Below are 21884 nucleotides of genomic sequence, written 5' to 3' on the forward strand. Positions count from 1 at the left end.
CACTGTTAAAACAACTTTTATTTTAAAGATGCCAAAAAAGACAATATGACTGTGGAATGTTCCCAGAAGACTACGCAAGTCGTTGCCTGTGTGATTCTTATGCAGAGAAAAAAAAAACATTCATGATATATTAGGGCCACCCTTCGCTACCCTCAGTGTGTTAAATTTACATGAGAGTGACTGTGACGTACTGCTCAATCAGTGGAGAGCTGTTATGCATGTTCATGAGTCCAAACAGCCATATTATGTTGTCTAGAAGACTTAATTATGTGCCAGATCATTTTTTTTTTTTTTTTTAAGAACAATATCATGGGCAATGCGTGTGTGTGTGTGGGGGGGGGGGGGTTCCTCCGGGTTCTCCAGTTTCCTCACACAGTCTAAAAACATGCAATATAGGGATTTGTTTGTCTATATATGTGGCCCTGTGATGGACTGGCGATCTGTCCAGGGTGTACCCCGCGATTGGCCCAGTGCCCCCCCCGCCCCTCATGTGGAGAAGAAAGTGGTAGAAGATGGATGTATCATGGGCAATGTGCATCACGCCTATGTATAATAAATCCCAAGTAACGATCTTTGTAAATCTGTATTCAAACAGCTCACCTAAAAGCAGAATCAATTCCAACATGTACACACCCTTAGTATAAAAACAAACTATACGCTTAGTTTATTTTGAAAATGATTTAAAAAATGTAATTAATACAAATCTGGTGTCACCATTAAGGCATATGTTAGTTAGTCCATGTATCCTCAACTGTTTTCAGTGCAATGGAAGATCAATAAACCTGGTGTAAAATATGGGGGATGGAGGGGGGGCAACCATGTTGACTAACAGATGTCTTAGACACATGTTTGTAATATACAAGGTCTCTTATGCTTGGCTTCAGCTAAAGCAACTGGCATAGAAGCTCTATCTCTGGACACCAGCCAGTGCTTCACACACACACTTGCTCTCTGTCTCTGCTCCTCCTCCCTCACTTTGGTGAGCAGTGGCCTTTATTCACATGAGGAGGAGGAGGGAGAGTCACATGGGCTGAGGCTTGGCTCGAGTTGGGAGAGGGTATTGGGGATGTAATCACCCCCCCCCCCCCCCCCAATACTCCACAGACCAGTATAGGGCATCTAAGAGGGATGAACAGACACAGTGAAGGCAGCTCCTCTCAACAGGAACAGTTGCCACATCCCTTCACACTGTTGAGAATCTCCTCCTGCAATTTCTTTCTCTCCTCCTCCTTCTGGGAGAGGTGCTCAACCGGCGGCTTGGGCGAGCCCTTGCCGCTGTTCAGGATTTTATTGTGCTGGGTGTTCCACAGATCAGCATACAAGCTGCCTGGGGTGCTGAGGAGGCTGTGGTGATCCCCTCGCTCTGCCACTTTACCCTAGCAGGAAAAAAGGAGGAGAATTAAGGAAGGAAAGAAACATAAATAAGCACAAGCTATACACATGAAGTAAAACAAAGGGGCTACACACATAGTCCTATAGTTAGCTTCTCTTCCTGACCACACAACAGTGATCACATTCTCTGTGGAGAGTGGGGCCCCCCACCTAGAATGCCTGCCGCCTCCCCAACAACTGTTGCATTTATTTTGCAAAAACATGGCCTCGCAGACACACACGCGCATCCACACGCACCAAACACACATCCCTCCCACACAGTTGAACAAAAATGAAGGCACCCTCTTCCCCCACCTCCCATGAGCATGCAGAGGTGTTGGCATCATCTTTAGTGCACCCAGGACGGGCACGTGACTGCTTCCGCTCGTTATTTTAATGAGCACCCCAGGCAGTCCTCTGCTGGTGACACCAGCAAACACCATGGCGACATCACACGCAAACATGCCTCCTCACAACGACCCTCTGATCCCTGCCATCTGACTCTGGAAACATGGAACAACACACGCTCGCTCACCACAGTTCAAAGAATCCTCTTCTCATTTTATCTTAACACACTGGTGGGAAATGTCACTTCAGTTCACCTCAGTTGCATTTCTTATTAACTCTTGATTTCTAGCTAACTGGCAGCACTCTGTTTGTGCTTAATAGCATCTCCATGGCCAACCACTTAAACGCTACTGCATTTTCCTCTTCACTCATAGATTTGTCTGATTTACAGCACAGTGCCAATGTATTGAATTGTTTCAACACAAAATGAAACCCTGTCTTTGTCTTTTCAGGCTGACTTTAACACATAATTCAAAAACTGTAAAGATAGGTCCATTTGAAAGGCGATCTGCAGTAAAAGACTCATTCAGTCCTAGATAATGCCTCATCAGCGTCTGGGAAGCTGGCCCATACATTATTAGTCACCGAGACAAACAAGACACGCCATCTGACCAAAACAGCCAGTCGAGTCTGACTGCTTTAATGAGCCCTTATGGAGAAAATAATACATTCACTTCAACTAACAGCACCCTGTTGTTGTTGTAGTTAATGAGAAAAGCTGAACAAAGCATGTTTTCATCACGTACGTTGAAGAAAAGTAACTGAAAATAAACGAGTGGCAAAAACAGAGAGGCTACTTGTCGCTGGCAGATACAGTGCCCTTAAGGTCACGCTGATTGCAGTCCAACATCTTTCCCTTCAATGCAAAAATCGCCTAATTGGACTAGCAATTAACACGGTGCATTTTTATACTTGGAAACTCTGAACCGTCCAATAATTTGCTTTTATGAATCTGACATTACAAGTGGAAATGTTAATCAGTGAAGGCAAGTGATCAAGTAACAAAATAAGCAGACGAGTTCTTACCTCATTCAGCACAATAATCTCGTCTGCGTCCACAATAGTGGAGAGCCTGTGGGCGATGAACACCGATGTCCTGTCCTTCACCAACTCCTTCATTGAACTCAGGATGTTCTGCAGGACAAAAGACAAATACAATTATCACTGTTAACAAGAGCATATCCTAATCCAAAGGAAAATATTTCCTCAGGGTTGCAATAACTCTGGTCTGCAAAAATAATTGGAAAGACAGCACATGAATGACAGGATATATATGAAAAGCAAAGCTAAAGTTTGATTTGAAGAAGCAGCTAAGTCAACACAATGTTGCTCGGCAACATCCACCTTCATATGGTTTTCTTTCCAGTGTTTACATATGATAATTTAAAAACACCATTGTGATGAGAAGCAACAGAAAATCTCAATTAACAGCCACGTCTACTGTCCCACTCTTATTCCTGAAGTTCATTGGGGACATAGTGAACTTTCTCATTAAATGTAACATTTACAAAGCCTGCGGATTTTAAGCTGAGCTGAAGATTAGGTAGGAGAAAGCACTGGCATGTGTGTGCGTGTGTGTTTTTTTTGGGGGGGAGGGGGTCACAGCAGGTATGTGTCGCAGGCCTGAGTCGACTTATTGTGTTCTTCCAGCAAGTGAAGGAGTGGGCGTTTTTCTGATAACTGTGTGTGCAGGCATGGAGAGGTACCAGCCTGGTCGTGCAGCAGAGAATGGGCATTTATGCGTATGTTATGTATGCAAGCCTGTGTCTGTCAGGGTGTGTGTGTTCAAGCTCTGTCAGCCTTACCTCTTCTGTTATGGAGTCAAGGGAGGATGTTGCTTCGTCATACAGGAGAACCGGTGGGTTCTTGAGTATTGCACGGGCGATGGCAACACGTTGCTTCTCCCCTCCTGTAACAACATGACAAAAATCATTAACTCAAGCAAACCGGGCGAACGACGAACGGTTTGAAACGATCCACTTGTCAGGTAATTACCATGCTTTGTTCACACTTCCAATGCTTCCGGTTTGAGGGTTATAAAATGTACTTAATTTAAATGTGAAGACAAAGTAGCAGGATGCAAAGATGTCTCCCACTGTGTCTGACTCAGCCTTTATTGCATATGAGCTGTGTGTGGCCTCTTGAAAGTAAGTAAGCAGATATGAGTATAGCTGCCAGTGGAGAACAGCAATGAAAGAAGTTGGGAGCCTAAGAGCCCAGACTGCCCACCTCCCTAAACAACCCTCCCTTGACTCATAAACTCACCGGCAGCTGTCACACACAGCAGCAGTGAAATTAATGAGAAGTTAGTCAAGTCTTTATTTTGTCCGTCCACTCACTCTCTCACTCAGTCACTCCACACAGGGAAATCTGTGCTGCCAGTAATTGCATCTTGAATGTTAAGTGAAAGTGCTCAAACACTGTGTATTTATGTGGGCTAGATGAGTTGCAGAGAGATGCTAGGAGCCAAATACACGGTCTTCTCTTATCGCTGCATATCAAATGGGGATAAATATAACTGAGAGGCAACATGCCAAGTTCATATACTGCACAGAAGAAAAATGATAAAATAAAGGTGTTGCCAGAGATTAGTCTACAGTCCCATCCTGAATGCATGTCATTAAAAGGATGTCAAATTGAATTATTAGATTCATTTTAATTATCACCTACTTTTAGTTGACACTTCATAGTTAAAAACTACTTCCCGTGGCATATTAATGCAGAAATTGAAATGTAATTTACAACTGTGCAAAATTAAATCTTCAATGGCAGCACCTTGCTGATATTACAGCCACTCACCTATCTATCAGCAGACATCCTGTACATAACCACTTTTCAATATACATTATGTCCTGGGCAGTGTGTGGAATATTTGGAAAAATCTTACCATTTTACCAAAAAGCTATCTCTGAAACACACACAGAAAAAGAAAACAATAACGGTATACAGCAACGACCTAATAACCAATAATAAAAAATGTAGACATAATCTAGTCTCATATAACATATTCCCTGACTCCTTTATGTTACTACTCATACAAGTAATGGCTTTTGTTTTCTTTTCCAGCTTAGCACACCGTCTTTAAACAGAAGTCAAATGGTGCAGCAAACCTGACAGCTTGAGGCCCCGCTCCCCAACCTGGGTGTTATAGCCATGGGGCATCCTGAGTATAGCGTCATGGATGCCTGCTAGACGTGCCACTTGGTAAACCTCCTCTGGTGAAGCATGGATGTTCCCATACTGCAGGTTGTAGTAGATGGTGTTGTGGAACAGAACAGCATCCTGACGACAACACATTTAGATGGAGAAAGAAATGAGGCTTCAGAGAATGGATTTAGTGCAGCAATGACCAAAACAGAGAACTGCAGATACTGAGGCCACTTAATGAGAAATATACCATCTGTTCAGATCAGCCACTGATCTGCATAAGGTGAAAACCTTATGCATATCAGCTTATTTTGAAAGCTAATTATTAATGCTGCTTCTATATTATAATTATAAATAAGAGCACTAATAGTATACTGCATTTACCATTTAAAGGGCAAATATACATTTTATTTGTTGTGGAAAAACACCCAAATACAGAGAAAAAACCTAATAACCTGAAATCTATGTGATGACATTTATTTATTTATTTTAACTTTTTTAAACATAATATTTTTTATTGTGATGTCGTGTCCCAGACCTGAGGTACAACCCCCAAAGCTTTCCTCAGGCTGTCAAGGCTGACGTCTCGGATATTCTGCCCTGCTATGTAGATGTTCCCCCGCTGAGGCTCAAAGAAGCGGAACAACAGGCGCACAATGGTGCTCTTCCTGCAAACAGACATGGAAACAATCATCAGCACCACTCTGTCTGTGAGCTGTATCCCACAGTCTACTGATGATATCTGATGACACGAATGACTGCACATACAAATGAGATGACATACTCCTGGCTAAAGGTTTAACAGTCAGTGGATTACTACAGCAGTTGACATACCCAGATCCGCTGCCACCGACGATGGCCACCTTCTTCCCAGCAGGCACATCGAAGGACACTCCATTTAAGACTTTCTGGCCCTCCAGGTATTCAAAATAAACGTCTTCAAAACGGATGGTGGCCTCCTGTGGTGTGACAGCCAAAGGCGGGGCGAGATCCCTCTCCTAGAGCAAACCATCAGAGGGTTAAAACAGATGAAACAGAAACAGATGGATACAGAAGAGCCACTGGCAGAGAAGACCCAGCATGATGCAACGTTACTCCAACACCTTGTAAAGAGGGATATTATAGTGGAGCACAGAGCCTACACAGACTGCATACAGCAGAGACATTCACATCAAATTCAAGAGGTTGTTTCAAAAGACTATCTGAACCTTCACACACTGCCCTTCATGGTGACTGAAGGATCAATAGGCGTGAAAACTTTCAGAACATACCGAGCTGAGCCACAGTGCTGAGATGCAGCCAAGGTCAGCAGTGAATAAAGAACGTCCTTACCCTGAAAGTAAAAGCCTGTTCTGCTCTGTTTCTATGCTACCCTAATAGCAACATAATCACATACTATCCACCTCATCCTATTAATACAACTTGAAGTCGATTAGTAATGAACAGATTATAATGTAACATCCCCACACCAAAATCATTTAAAAATTATTTTACATCTGCATAATTGACCAATGTGCTTTACAAAAAGCATTCAGATAGTAATGGCCTGCTGGGCAGCGCAATTCCACAAGGAATCACAATGGAGCACTGCATTACTTATGGAGAAAAACTGGACAGACTATTTTTCCCTTTGTAATTCCAGGATGGAAATGGGAATGGCAATCACGTTGTTAATCAGTGGGTGCACATTTGTGTGTGCACTTCTGAAGCAAGCTGTTTAAATGAAAATAAATACAACTAAAAGCAACTGACAGCCAGCTATTTAGCAAACATAATAATTATGAAAATGTTTTTTAAGTCTGAAATTATTTTTATTGGTTCGGTTCAAGAGGAACTTTTTTATTTAAATAGTTTTTAAATGTAAATCGAGTGTGGATTTGTAGAACGATAACTCAATGACTTCAAATAGATAATACAAGGGGATTTTCAATGACTAAATAATATATAATACATTCAATTTAATAAGTAATTCAAAACTCCAAAATACTCATTTATATATTCATGTTTAGAGAAGCAGTCACTAACTAACTAATCTGCACCAAAACCTGGGAAAACCACAAATGAACAAATGCTAAGTTATTGGTCTGAGTGGGGGTGGAGGGGCTCAGTGGTTAAGACCGGTACCCTGTTTGCGAAAGACATCATGGTCGCAATGGTCGCAAGTTCAACTCCACCCCTGGCTGATTGTACTCAATTCCATTGTAAGCCGCTTTGGATAAAAGCGTCTGCTAAATGACATGTAATGTAATATAATGATTATGACAACAAAAAATGCTACACACTAAAGAACAAAAACAACTTAACTTAATGAAAAACAACACCTCAATCAAGTATGTTTGCACCAATTAAAATGACTATTCATAATTAAGTTCCAAATAGATTAAAAAAAATAAATAAAATAAATCACTGACCACAGCTTAGCTACAATTAGTCAAATCCAGAATATCCAAAGAGATATCACACTAACACACTAACATAATGTCTCACACAAAAAGCCACAATTAATGAGGAAGCACCTGAGACACATCGAGCACATAATTACTAGGTATGACTACAACCTATCATTTTTTCATAGCACATGCAGATAGACAGCGTGTCATGCAACATATAATAACGCAACAATAACTCAGCTCCGTGTTAAATACCTAAACCACTTGTGCGGTTAAAGGTTTCCAACTCTGTATTTAGTATCTACAGTGTGCAATTTCAGACCTACGTTTATATTTTGTTGGAGGAAGAAAAAAAAAAGAGCATGTTCGGCCAAGAAGGTACCTTAATCATCGTGTCAACGCTGAGCAGAGTGAACAGAGTGTTCATGTCTATCAGGGCCTGTCTGGTCTCTCTGTACACTGTACCCAGGAAGTTGAGCGGCAGTGAGAGCTGGAAGAGCAGGCCATTCACCATCACCAGGTCTCCCACAGTCATCGTACCTACATGTCAGCAGCAGAGCAACTTAAAAAGAGATATAATATAGCATAATATAGATAATGTTTCTTATTTTAGATGCATGATCTTAAAAAAAATAAATTCTCATGATTGCAGTGTTGTTGTTTTTTACTTTCTTATTTCTCAATGCAGTTTAGTATAAACATCTTGACAGAATACCCTCAAAAATGTTGCTCAAATCCCCCAAAATGTTATCTCAAACTGACTCACCTGCTGCAATGCCCTTGCTGGCAAGCAACATAATGCCCGTCAGTCCCATGCTGAAGATGACACTCTGGCCAAAGTTGAGCATGGCAAGTGTAGATGTGGTTTTTAAAGAGGATGACTCATAAGTCTTCAGGAATCCATCATACCTTTCAGCTTCATACTTTTCATTGTTGAAGTACTGCAGCAGAGAATAGAAGGAGGAGAGAGGTGCACAGGCCACGGAGACGGCAAAAAGGATTTACAAAAGGACAGAAAGTGTAAGTTGAGAGTAAAAGAGAGACAAAAAAAAATGGTGAGGGTTAAAGGTTTTGGAAGCATGGAGAGCAGTGTCACACAGATGGACACTTTAGCACAGCCTGCTTCAAGCCTGCATTTGTTCGCAGTGACCCCTCTGGGCATAGTCTGGGTCTCAGTCGGTCTCTAAAGCACTTTTTAATGTCTGAATCATCATCTCCTCCCCACTGATTTTAAAGGACGTGGAGGGCGATGGAACAAAATCCAGAGTCTGCTTCACTTGGATGGGTGTAGATCTAAAGCCTAGGCAGAGGACACTGCTCACGGCCAAAGAAAAGTTTAGAAAATATTAGGCAGTTATATTTTTTTTAGGAAATCCTAAATACCACTTGAAAGCTAAACAAGAATAATAACTCTGTAGCAGCAAACAAAGACGCCTTATAGAGCACCTTATAGACAGCTCTCTTATGTGCTGTAGCATACTCATTTTGAAAGACATACAGCTACCATTTATAGAAAACAGCCCTCATGAATTAGCCACAAGTAGAGCTGTTAAATTCTACCATAAAATCCACAGCATAATCATAACAACCTTCCTCAACTCTGCTGCCAATTACCTAATATTTCTGTTTGTTTAGTTTACACTATTGTTTCTCTGCTTGTTAAGTGGGCGATTTGCTTCTCTAGCTCACGGCAGTGGTGCTGTGCTGCTACCGCCTTGCCACCTATTTGCATATACGGAAATGCAGAGAACCACAGAGAGAAAGAAAGGAAAGAAAGAAGCACATGGAGGATAAACCAAGACAGTGCAAGGCACCACGTACAGGTTCTCATCCAGCTCTTTGTAAAAGTGGAACGGATTTTTGAGTGGGTGGAGATCTAATTACATATGCACACACACAGCTCATAGTGATGCTAAATCAGGCCACATTGACACAGATGACACACACAAAAACAAAAAAACAGAACAAAATGCGAAGAAAAACAGGAATCCAAAATACAGCTAAGAAAACAACATGGGCACCTAAAAATCTGGAAGAGTAAACAAAGAAGCCAATACTGGATGCTGACTATGATCATGTGTTTCTGTGTACAATGAGGTTACCCAGATAGAAATTTAAAACAGTTTAAGACAAGATTTAGGATAACTGTGTGTGAGAAAAGTGGAATCGATATTTATGTTCCCTCCATCAGTCAGATGTCTGAGGAGCAAGCCTAACCCTGATAATTCTTGCAAATTATGCACAATGCAATGTCAGTAAAGCATGAATACATTTGTGAAAAGCAAGGTTGTTTGGGTGATTTCTGTCTCTTTTTGTCTGCCTCCTAGAGAATACAGCTGAGAAATTTGCCTGCCGAGTGCTAAATGAATTAACCTGCAAATGGACCTGCAGAGAAAGATTGTAAACCACTGCAGTATATACATATCATCTATGCAGGAGAAAAGACACATGTACTAACACTATTAACTATTAACTATTAACTATTAACCATTAACTATTATAACCCATTACACATAATGAATATGCAGTGAACATTTTTGTACCTAAATCAATATAATAAAAAAACAAACAAGGACCTAACATTTGTATGTGGGCACACGTTGGTGAGACGTTGCTCCACCCTTAAAGAAAACCAATGAAACCAAAACACACAGAGCCATTTGAAATCAGTTTTAAAGCTTGACTTGTCCTTGCTATTTTTTAACAGTTTGTGTGGACATGAGAAAAAAAAAACAGAAGGTCTGATGAAAAGTTGAAAGTGTGTGTGTGTGTGTGTGTGTGTGTGTGTGTGTATATCTCACCTTAACAGTCTCATAGTTGAGAAGGGAGTCAATAGCTGCGTTTCCTGCTTCATTGTCTGCTTTGTTCATTTCTATTCGGAAACGAGTCCTGCATGAAGAGAAACACATGTAAATGTAAGAGCTTTCATTTGTATTGTACATGCTAAAAAGCATGGAGAGAATAGTCTTTATTCACCATTCTTTTCACTTGGAACACGTCTTTGACCCTGTGTGGTGGTTATAGAAATGTTAATCCTGTACTTTTGCTTTTACTTTATTCCCCTGATTTGTTAGAGGGTGTTAGAGAAAATGGAATAGGATTTACAGGTGGACTGAGTGGGGATAATATAAGCAGCTACAGGTGTAGCTGAGATTTCAAGCCAACAGTAGAGCAGTTAGCTTGAGAACTTGAACTGAAAAAGTCAAAATTTAGACTTACTTTTTACAGGGATAAACAACCTTTGGAAAAGTTGAATCTTGGTCAGGACCAAGCTCAGATAAATAATGATGATAATAATGATAGTAATGATAATAATGACAACAATAATGATAATAATAATCTGTTGACCTGCTTATGTTTGCTCCCCAAACATAAGCACTAAAGCAACCAAAGTAATGGCAAACGGATACAGAAAAAGCAGACATTGTGGTCATTACCTCCACTGAGTGATGAGAATGGTGAAAAGGGTGTATGTTGATAAGGTGCCCAGGGCTACAGCAGCAAACTGTCCACCACATTTGTAAAACTGCAGATGAGAAATGCACAGTTAAGAAAAAGCAAAATTGACGAACTGTGACTCAAAAATTTTGAGTTCCCACATCCAACCATCAGGTTCCTACACTGGTGCCACAAGGTAATCTGAGTTTTTTTGATTATTCCACTATGAAATCAAGTATTACAAAGGGAGGGGAAACTATAAGAACTAATTGTGCTAATGCTTAAGCTATTTGGGCAATGGAGTTTGCCCTCATTACAGGCAAACTGACATTATGGTACAGAGTGGAATAATTGTGGGAAGGTATATGAGAGCAGGTCTTTCAATGCCAGCTGAAGAGGGGGGTATCTGTGCAGGGCATACTCTGCAGGAAGACTTTAAGCTGCCACAAAGCTTTGGGATTCACCGTTGACACTAATGGGCTCTTTGTTGCCTCCAAATGTTCATTGGGATTCATATTCCATTTAGAATGTAAATTAGACCATATTCCTGAAATTAATTTCCAGTCAATCTGCTCTGAAGAGTGTCAAGGTTATGAAAAGTTCTGTGCTAGCAGTAAGGACTGAAAATGTAACAGAATCATGAAATAAGATTCAGGGAAATGTAAGCAGTGTTACTATTACTATCCAGCCAATTCCTCATATAACTCACCAAAATGGCACTGACAAGGCCCATCTCAAAGACTGTGGGTCCAAGATTGAACACGATGGCACTGAGGATAAAGGAGATGCCCCGTGTGCCACGGTCGATGGCCTTGGACAGCGCACCTGTCTGGCGGTTGAGATGGAAAGCCAGGTCCAGATTGTGCAGGTGGAGGAAGACGTTTTTGGCAATACGGCGGATGGAGCTCTGGGCCACCTTGCCGAACACAGTGTTCCTCAGCTCATTGAAAAAGGCCGCACAAGCCCGTGAGACGCCATCTGGGGTAGCAGAGGAGACAGAGAATTTAGCACGCCAGCTGTGAAAAGCAGGGAGGTTCTAACAGTGGGACTGGGTGCTTTCTGGTGAAAATGTATCATCATCTTAACCCCTCAGGACTGTTATGATGCAGCAAAATAACAATGTGCTGTTTGTGCTTTCAGGCCTGTAACACAGTGAATGTATGGTTAATTTTAATTTTTTTTCATTAAATGGCCATTTATTTATTATCATAACTGGTCTGCAGTTGATGCTAAAGCATCCCCCAAGCCTTTGTCACCACAGAAAAGTGTGTTATCCGAAACCACGCTACTATGGCAGGCACAGCACACTGCAGAGTGACGGAAATCTGAGTATACAGGGTGTAAATGCATGTGCTTCTGCACATGGCAGAGAACTGTTTATATGACTGAGCACAACACTAATAGAGCTTTTACTAAAACTGCTGCGAAAACGTGGGACCAAGAGTTGACAGTGAATAGGCTCAATTTAACCCGTCTGAATCTAGACTCTCACTGGCTGATCTGTAAGATAAAGACAATGCAAGCAACATAACCTTTCTTCATAGTATTTTAAATATTGCATACATAATTTGAGTCTATTTAAGGAATTATATTAAAGTTTCAGTTCAATGAACTCTTTGGTCTAATTTCTCAAACTGTTATACAATTAGACTGCTAAAAGGGCTATTAGGAATTAATACTAGTCTGTGTTCAAATTACATATGGCTCACCTGTGGTGATTTCACCAAGCTTTGCTACGATATGACTTTTCTGTTGAGACCAGAGTCACGCCAATAATTGCTCTGTCTACAGGTCTTTACAGGGCTGTAATGTGGCGTTAAATAGGAATGCTCATGTAATGAACAATGTGTCCACATCTGACAAGGTAGGATGAGCACAATACAACCTTTTCATCCAAATTACACCCATCCCTGAAAGCTCAAAGTACCAGGACCCGAATGCCACAAAGAAGAACAAAAAATTACAATTCCTTTTTCTTGAAAGCGTCACCTTCATTCTTTCTTACTGTCCCAATTCGTCCTGTCTGGAGTTCTGTTCGTGTGCTCCAGTTATTCAACTGACAGCATTAGTGTGCAAGACCTAAGTGGGCTCATTAAAATAAGTGGTTACTGGGCTAAGTGTACATTGCATCCAAGCTGATCTCACTCAAGGCCATAGTGACTTGCAGTGGGTGTCGGGTTCACAGTGTTATTTATTTATTTTTCCCTTTCATCAGAACCTCAGAAGAAAAAAAAAAGAAGAAAAAAATCACTGAAAGGAAATTCAAATTCACTTTACATTTCAGCCTGAAAAGGAGTCACTCTAATGGGATGAAGTGAAAGAAGTATCCCTGGCCTCCGTAACACTAAAAAATATCCAACCACTTTTAAAGGATATTAACAAGTTCTTTCCCCACTGCTTTGAAAATGCATCTAGCTCTGTTTGCCTTGAGAGCGCAGACGTGTCATCGTGAAAAGTTGTCAGTGTTTACAAGAGGGCCATATGGATTAACAGAAATGAACTCAGAGCAGAGCACATAATGTAAATAATGTGAGGGGGAGGCAGAGGTTGTGAAGCGGCATTGATATGGATGTGTTGGGAAAGGTCATCCAGCAGATTAACAGGCAGTCCCACCACTCCACCCCTCATCCCCCCCCAGTCTCCTCTGATGGGCACGGCACCTGCCAGTGCAATAAAAGTCTGGGACTCACAGCCAATCAACACGGCCGTTGCCATGGTAGCCACAGTGCTTGGCGCGTCATTCAGGTTCAGCATGTGTCCTGACATCTGGTTAAGCTCGTCCACTGCATACTTAAACATGAAGGGCACAGTCACATTGGTCATCTGGGAAAGCAGAGAGGGAGGGGGGAACATTTAGAGAGCAGCAGAAAAAGAGAGAGAGAATAAATAGTTTCAAATAGCCTATTAGCCAGACATATGCTCGATACAGTCTAGTCCTCTGCTGTGCCTCTGTACATTATCCATGTATGCACACCCCATGGGCTTTACATGCATTCATAAAACCCTTGAATGTACCTTGAAAGTTATGCTGAATATACTGCTTAAATGCTACGAGAGTGTGTATTCTTCTCAGCTAGCTCTGCTGGTGCTGGAGCTTCCTGTTAATGGAATTGAAATGGTTATTAGGGCTAATTAAAAGCACAGGGGCAGCTGTGTGACTCAGGATAGGCAGTCCGCAGAGCATTAGGACAGCCATAGAACACAGCAGCACACCAAAGCATTTTCATTTGAAATCCATTTCATTTGAACCTCTCAGACCCTAACACAAGGGAGGGCTTTTTTTTTTTTTTTTTTTATTCCATTACGCCTGTCAAATTTTACGTGATACAAAGAAATGGTAAAAATAAATATATAAAAACAAGAGATAAAAAAAAATGTCAACCCTACTGGGATTGTATATGAAGGCACCTAATAATGCACTACTATAATGCTACATCTTCGGGTATCTGGCTTTATACTCACAAACAAAGGAACCACTTTATTTGTGGGCCAAAACTTGTCCTCAATTTCACCACTTATACATGATAAGGCTAAACCTCTATTAATCCATTAAACCAACACTGGAGAATAAATCGACTACATGTCAATTTGTACCTCATGATATGTCATGTCATAATAGAGATACTGTGTCAAGTAATGAAGATGAGGTTTCAGGCTGTTAAGAAGACAGAGAGCATCAATATGATTTTTTACTTGAAATGAAAATGTCATTGATAATGCAGGGTGCAGAGGGGTGATGCAGGGTAACCACATAATTATTCAGCTGATTTCTAAATTGCCTCCACACTGTCGGTGGTTGCAGTGCAAACAGACAACCTGGAGAAAGTGGGTCCCCAACCAGGCAGAAAAAATAGTAGACAAAGACTGGAAGAGTCTCCTCCTTAGCACACACTAGAGGCCACCATGCTGAGGACAGCAGGACATGCTTACTTTGGAGCTGAGGATGTGTGATTGATTTCCAGGGTGTAAATTAGAGACCATCAACAAACGAAGAGAAGAAACATCATGCATTGATTATATATATGAACTGTCACTATTGAGTTTGTTTTAGCAAAGATGTGCATTTATGTTGAAATGCAAATATTGCATTTTATTGTATTCAATTTAATTGTTGAATATTGGAATTGGCATTTGCTAGCATTTTACTACACTGTACTGTGACTGGGCTAAAAACAATGGCATCATTATTGGTGAGTTTCAGTTGAATTAATATTCATACACACCATGTCCACTGTGTTGACATATGAGGTGATTAGAACAAACCTTTCAAAAAGGTAGGTAAATGAAAGATAAGGCGTCATTAATATTAACATTAAAGCTCTGTCTACATTCTTCAAGACCCCTTTTTTCCAAAGTCTTAACCTCTGACACTGCAACAGGAGGGTGGTTGTGGGTTTAATCAGCATTATCACAGCAGTGCGTATGATTCATTATTCTTGTTCAGACTGTGGTTATTGTTTATTTGATTACAAAGAATATCAACACTAAATACATGATCACTATTTCTTGTTTACAGTTTTCCGTGGTGCATTTGTTTGAACAAACCTGAAACTATGAAAAACAGCAATATGTGAGAAGGACCTTCAAGCTGTGTAGCGTTAATTGACTCTCACATTCCACATTTTTGTAACACTGTCAAAACCTTCAACAGCATCATCAGTGTTATAAACTGTAAGGGTTATCTGCTGTCTGTGTCTTAAAAGAAAATGTCAGCAATAGTTTGTTATCCTTCTATTCTTTAATATTTTTAATCGCTTTATGATCTTGTTGTGTGTATAGTATTTATTTTTTTCATAATTAAACAATTTCTATGTAATTTTTTTTTTTTTTGAAAGAAGCAACAACTTTTTTTTATTGATTATAGAGTCTTGCTTCTGCCTTTCAGCCTGACCAAGTTGTATAAGAGAATTGGTCCTACTGTATTCAGAGACAGCATCAGCCACATAGATTTGTTTGTAGAAAGGATTACATTAAATCAACAATCTGGAGAGAAGTAAGTGGCTAGACTTGAACAAAAATCTCTTAATTTGTGGGGTATATAAACAGTAATGTGCAAACATTTCAGACAGGTGTGGGAAAAATGCTGTAAGTATTTTTTTACAAAAATATATAACAATTTACAAAATGCAGAGCTAACAGAAGAAAATCATAAATCAAATGAATATTTAATGTGACCACCCTTTGCCTCCAAATCAGCATAATAAAGGTACACTTGCACAGTTTTTGTTCCAAACATCTTGGAGAACTACAGATCTTCTGTGGATGTAGGCTGCTTTAAATCCTTCCGTCTCTTCAAGTACTCCGAGACACACTCAATGATGTTGATGTTATGTCGGCCATACCATCACTCCTTGCTCCTCTTTACACTGAAGATAGTTCTTAATAGCCTTGTTTCCATTTGGTTCGGTTTGGTACAGTATGGTAGTTTTTTTTTTTTTGAGTTACTATTAAGAATAGTACCAAAATAACCAGCACCTACTGTTCCATTTTTTCACACTCTTCCCTTGAGGTACCGGAGATACAGTCAGGGTGGCGCTAGACCGGCTCCACCCATGACAGTCAGCTAATAGGGGGACAGAAAAACCTAACTTCCTTGTGACCAGTCTTTCTGCAGTGCCTGCAGTCTATTCTCGTACAAACCACAAACTGAGCATGAAAAAAAGCTGCTGGATGCCCTCCATTGTTGTCTGTTGTGTCATGTTTAATGTCATCATCCATTGCCATTGGAACTAGTACAATGTCACCCTACGTATCTCGCTGACATGGCCATCGGAACACAACACCTACCAAGAAAAGGTGTTGTTCTCAGTGGAAACGCAAGCCTGACACAGGGCTTTATCATTCCAAAACATACTGTACTGTACTGTACCAAATCGTACCATGATGGAAAATGACAGTGGCTTTATGTCTGGGGTTGTTGTCCTGATGCAGAATTAAGGAACTTTTTAGCCCTTTAGTTGAACTAACTAGTGATTAAAACATCCGACACCTGACTACAATACTACACAATCCCTGACTACACTGCAAGTGTATCTATAAGAATTGATAATGGTTTGAAGACAAAGGCTGGTCTTGATTTAGAGTTTTCTTCTATTAGCTCACTTTGCATTTTGTAAATTGATTAAAAAAAAATCTTTAAAAAAAAAAAAGACTTAAATTTATATTTACTTAATACATTTGCAGAGTACTGTATATAAATAACACTGCTTTGCAATAATAAAATAAAACTGAATAACAAATAAATTTTAACCTTGGCTCCAGCGAGCAGTCCCAGAGAAATGGCAACACGGGCCCGCAGATCTGGTCTGTCCTTTGGCCATACGTAAGACATCATCGCAGATAGGATCTGGGTTGAATTCACCTCTTTCAGCTGTGGAGAGGAAAACAAAAGAAAGGCTATTTTCACATCATAGTACTCTGAGTTTGATAAACTGTAAATATTATCTTTATAAAGTACATATCTATAGGGGGTATTAACTGCAATGTTTGCTTTCCAACTTGTCTTATGTTTTCTAATTATCACAACTAACTGGCATTTTGTATTCAGTGTTACAATCACAATGACCTATACATGGCTCTCTGGGCAGACACATGGTACATCAAATGTCAATGGGACTCCCTATGGAGATGTGTGAGAAGCTATGGCAGCAGACTCCAGGTGGACCCAGGTATCCAACTTGACACTACAAATCCCAGGAGACACCTGGGCTGTCATCTCAGCCGAGGTGGAGAATCCACTGGTGCCAGCATGGCTGTTTACCCACACTTTACCACACCTGCCACAGGGACTCTCCACAGGCCAAAGGACATGGAGTAATTCCTCTAATCCACACAATATGGTGGCACCATGTTACAGTATTGCTATATGGCAGCGCCTCCTATCACATTACTGTGAAACTGTGCCCAACACCTGCCTTTAATTAAAAACAATCAAGCTATAGATGTCACTGCAAAGGGAAGATTAACAATTAATTGGACCACAGAAGGTTTATGTACCATATGTGGAGGAAAACAATTATTTTATGTATAAATAGTTAAAGCCTAATGCAGCTTCAAATTTTGATAAGAGTTGTGTCGATAAGAGGTCCATAAATGGACAATTTAAGGAGGTCAAAAAACCTCATCAGCCAAGAATACATTTAAAATATGCCAATATACACAGCGTGCATAATCCGATGAATAAATACTAAAAATTAACAGTAATTGTAGCCTACATCAAATGTGTGTTGTCAGTTCATATAAACATGAACCTATTATTTAGTTTGCATGAGTAAATTTGGCTCTTAATAATTTGAAATTCTTATTTGTAATAATGAAAAACACTCACCACATTTTTTGGATCGGCATTTAGCTTTCCTCCTGCATGTCCGTGCCAACATGTTCGTTTGTCGGTCACCTGCAGATGCTATGGAAGCAACACATCATGTTATTCTAGGTTGGATTTCGATAACGGCACACTTATTCATATTATTTATCACAAATACTGACTTTTACTGCCCCCAAAATCCGACAGTTTTTGTTTCTGTTGGTGCTCCATGTAGCCGTCTGTAAGTGCGGAAGCGAACTCAACTGAAACACATAAGATGATTAATTTAATTGAGGTTTCTATTTTCTTTCATTTTTTTGAATATTTTAAAATAAAAACATAGTAAGCAAAGAAAAAAATAAGGAAATACATAAACATTTTCTTTTTCATGAGGTTTCCATGCCCCTGGTCTACATGGCGATATGTCCTTGGGCAAGATATTTAACCTCACATTGCTCTTGACGGCTGTGCTGGCAGCATGTGAATGGGTATGAAAGATGAGTGACAGGAAATGCGCTGCACATAGATGCACTGTAGTGTGAGTGAACTGGTGTGAATGGCAAAACTGTAAAGCAAGACTATATACAAACCATTTACCATACAGAGCTTAAACTTAACCTACATTATCTTAGTAGAATCTTATAAGACATAGTAGTAATAAACTACTTATTGTGTTCATTGTAAAGTGCTTCAACTATTTTAAATTTTTCATTGACGACTTAACATTTGGATATAAAATGTGAGCAATACCTATCACAGCTTCACCAAGACAAAGGACACCTCTACAAATGTCTTTGTTTGAACAAAACACCAACTACCTCATATGATTTCAGTTCTTGACACAGCTGCACTATTTTTGCTTTAAAAGTGACTGAAAAAAATATTCAATAATCAAACTAGTTTTAGATTATTTTTAAACAAATCCACCTAATTGTTTCAGTAACTTTTCTCATAATACAATGCATGCAGTTGCCAGGTTACCAAGTTCATGTGGCTAAAAATAATGCATGGATCTCACTGATATGCACGGAGAAGAACAAAATACACCACTTCGTTTGTACCACAGACTTCAAAAAAACCATAGATAATCAACACTTAATCAAAACAACTTCATCACATTATGAACATTTTACTGCTTGCTTTGTGACAGAACTGTTGCTTTTGTCCATTTAAGTTTCATCCATCACTATTGCATGTCATTACAGACAATTAATCAATTACTGAAAGTAATTGTCAAGTATTTTAATAATTGATTAAGAGTGTTTAATTAAAACAAGCTTTCTGATTTGTCTGCTTGTTAAAGGTTAATGTTTTCTGGTTTCTTTGTTCCATATAACAAAGAAATCCTTAACACCAAATCATTTTGAGATAATCTGAGAACTTTATCATTACAAGATTTGAGAAACACGATCAACATTTTTTAAATGTTTCATTGGCACCTTTAAGGCTTATGGTTATATAAATTATTAAAATTGCAATTGGAGTCTCTAAATTGATTGATTTTGTATCAAAACTATTTAATGTCAGTAACACAGTTTGACAAGGGGGCATTTTATTTTCAGCTCCATTGATACTTATATGGATGATTTGTCACAACAGTTAAATGTATGCAACACAAAGTATATGGTTGGCAAGATCATTTATTAACTTATGTACTATATGATTTGGTAATCCTTATCCCTATAGTACTGGTTTAAAACACCTGCTGATGGTTTGTTACTAAAATGGTAAAGACTTTGACATCACTATAATGTTAATAAGAGCAACACTGTGATGATCAAAAGTAAAGAGAACACTATTGTATCCTTCTTTCCTTCTATCTGGTACTGTATGCTAAGTGTGTGAGTGATCAGATGTAATGTCTTGGTCACCATATCATATATTTGATAACACTTGAGGACACAAACAGTAAGACGTATGCTCAAGTTAATGTACTTGCTTTTAAATTTATCATGAATTCTGTTAGTGTAAGGGCATTCTGCACCCCAACATGTATACAGCTCATGTGTAGCCTTCTTATAGAATCGTCACATGGAGAGTAGGGCTGCAACATGCAAGCTGCAACTTACTATTTCCATAAAGGATTAATCTGTCTATTATTTTTTCAATTAATCAAGTACTTGTTTGGTCCTTAAAAAGTCTAAAAATGTTGGAAAATAATTGATCAGGATTTCAAGCGAAAACACCCTTTGACTGCTTAGATGGCGTAATGCTAGACAAAAACTTTGTATGTGTGGGTATGCCTGTCTGTTATGCCGATGTCAATTTATGTGAAGAAAATAGTATTATTCAGGCATTAATCCACTCTGGGTTTAGCTTGGTCAGGTTGTCATCTAGACTGTGTAGACGTTGACAATCCTGTTTGTATTCAGACAGTGGAGACTGAAAAGTTTTGATTTTTACAATAGTAAAGAATACCCCAAAAAAATAAATAATTGAATTTAAAATGTCAACAGACCACACTTTGTTAAGAATGTTTCTTCATACATTAGGTCTCAAGTTGTTACTCGAACTGTGCCACAAAGACAGGTAGTTAAGAAATAATTCATATTAATAAAATTACCATACACACACACACACACACACACTCATATATATACACACACATACATACATACATACATACATACATACACAGAGAGGATGCTGAAGGTAAGTAGCGAAAGGCTTATCCTAATTTGTTATTGAGAGATGATATGAACATTATATTAATAATTGTATAGATTTGAAACATACTGAATCATTCAGTAATTGAAAGTATCTTGCCTGAATCATATCTAGCTTTTACAAGCTATTAAAAGGACATGACTCCCGAACTGTGTAGCAGATATTCTTTTCCCATAAAGAAGAAATAAACAGCCCACAACATGACTCAGCTAAAATGTCTGATATCCAAGCCAGTGATTTTATCGGTCCAATAACGATACTGAATGTCATATGGGCTCATCCCTATTCTTTGCCCATGTATTTAGACACATATCAAATCATCTGTTTATGGGAAAGGTGCACACCCAAAGTATATATTAAAATAGTTTTAAAAAAGTGGCTATACTTATAATTGGGCAATTATTGGGTCAAAATTGTGAAGTAATACATTACAATATGAACGTGTAAAAAGGAGTTCATTCAGCCAAGTTAAGTTTTACCCATACCTACACAATAAATTTGGTAAATTAGTATTAGTAGCAGCGAGCCTTTTGAACTGATCAATAACAGACAGGGAACACGTGAGGACAGATCTATCAGCAGTAACAGGAGGACAGTCTTATCTAACATGCACACGTGACTAAGCGCCACTGGTATACCCCACAGCATTTACACGATAAACAGTGACGTGTAAGACAGTAATTTAACTTTGAATGCGGTCAAGTGAAAAAACAAATGCCGTGTTATAACAAATAAGCATGACATTAACAACCCGGTGTCAGTGTTCTCATGGACAACACAACTTATTACTGGCTACCGTTCAACGCAGTTAACTTCACAGACGCGTGAAAACAGCGACTAACAATAACTAAATCATAGACACCAACTTCCTTTAGAGTAAGTTAGAAGTACTTTCCAAATGTTGTCCTTGGGTAGGGACTACCGTCCCCACCACCTCCAAAAACACCGTGTCCTCTCCAACCATTCGCCTTCCCATAGTCCCCACTTACCGTACATGTACTGTGACGTTTATAGTTGGTGCCGTTTACATTGTGACTTTGACTCCAAATGTGATACGAGCTCGTCTGTCGTAGGAGAAGCGCTAATTTTCGTCTTTCAAAGTAAAACCCGCATTTCAGCGGTCCCAACATAGGCGCCATGTTGACGGTATAGGAAGGCAGTTCGTCAAGTCAACACGCCGCCTACGTCATATCCGGCCGCCCGTCACTGACGACGCG

At 39.5% G+C, this 21884-nt stretch overlaps 1 protein-coding gene across 1 annotated transcript; it reads right to left on the reverse strand.

The window, feature by feature from the left end:
* abcb7 (ATP-binding cassette, sub-family B (MDR/TAP), member 7) lies at positions 1–21806 on the reverse strand. The gene is made up of 16 exons (XM_058649197.1): positions 21657–21806; positions 18183–18263; positions 18022–18099; positions 16945–17064; positions 13385–13517; positions 11404–11672; positions 10694–10782; positions 10058–10145; positions 8023–8197; positions 7639–7796; positions 5701–5864; positions 5405–5534; positions 4830–5001; positions 3525–3628; positions 2746–2853; positions 1–1376 (listed from the first exon to the last, which is right to left on the reverse strand). The coding sequence occupies exons 1-16, from the start codon at positions 21804–21806 to the stop codon at positions 1158–1160; spliced, it is 2238 nt and encodes a 745-aa protein (XP_058505180.1). The 3' UTR covers positions 1–1157.
* Positions 21807–21884: the final 78 nt, after the last annotated feature.

This window comes from Solea solea, chromosome 14, assembly GCF_958295425.1.
Source record: "Solea solea chromosome 14, fSolSol10.1, whole genome shotgun sequence".
Classification (NCBI taxonomy): domain Eukaryota; kingdom Metazoa; phylum Chordata; class Actinopteri; order Pleuronectiformes; family Soleidae; genus Solea; species Solea solea.

Coding starts and splice junctions, on each gene's coding strand:
- abcb7 (XM_058649197.1), bottom strand. CDS start 21,806: ATGGCGCCTATGTTGGGACCGCTGAAATGCGGGTTTTACTTTGAAAGA. Junction 5,535..5,700: donor GTCGGTGGCAGCGGATCTGG/GTATGTCAACTG, acceptor GTCTGTTTGCAG/GAAGAGCACCATTGTGCGCC. Junction 2,854..3,524: donor TTGACTCCATAACAGAAGAG/GTAAGGCTGACA, acceptor TTTGTCCTGCAG/AACATCCTGAGTTCAATGAA.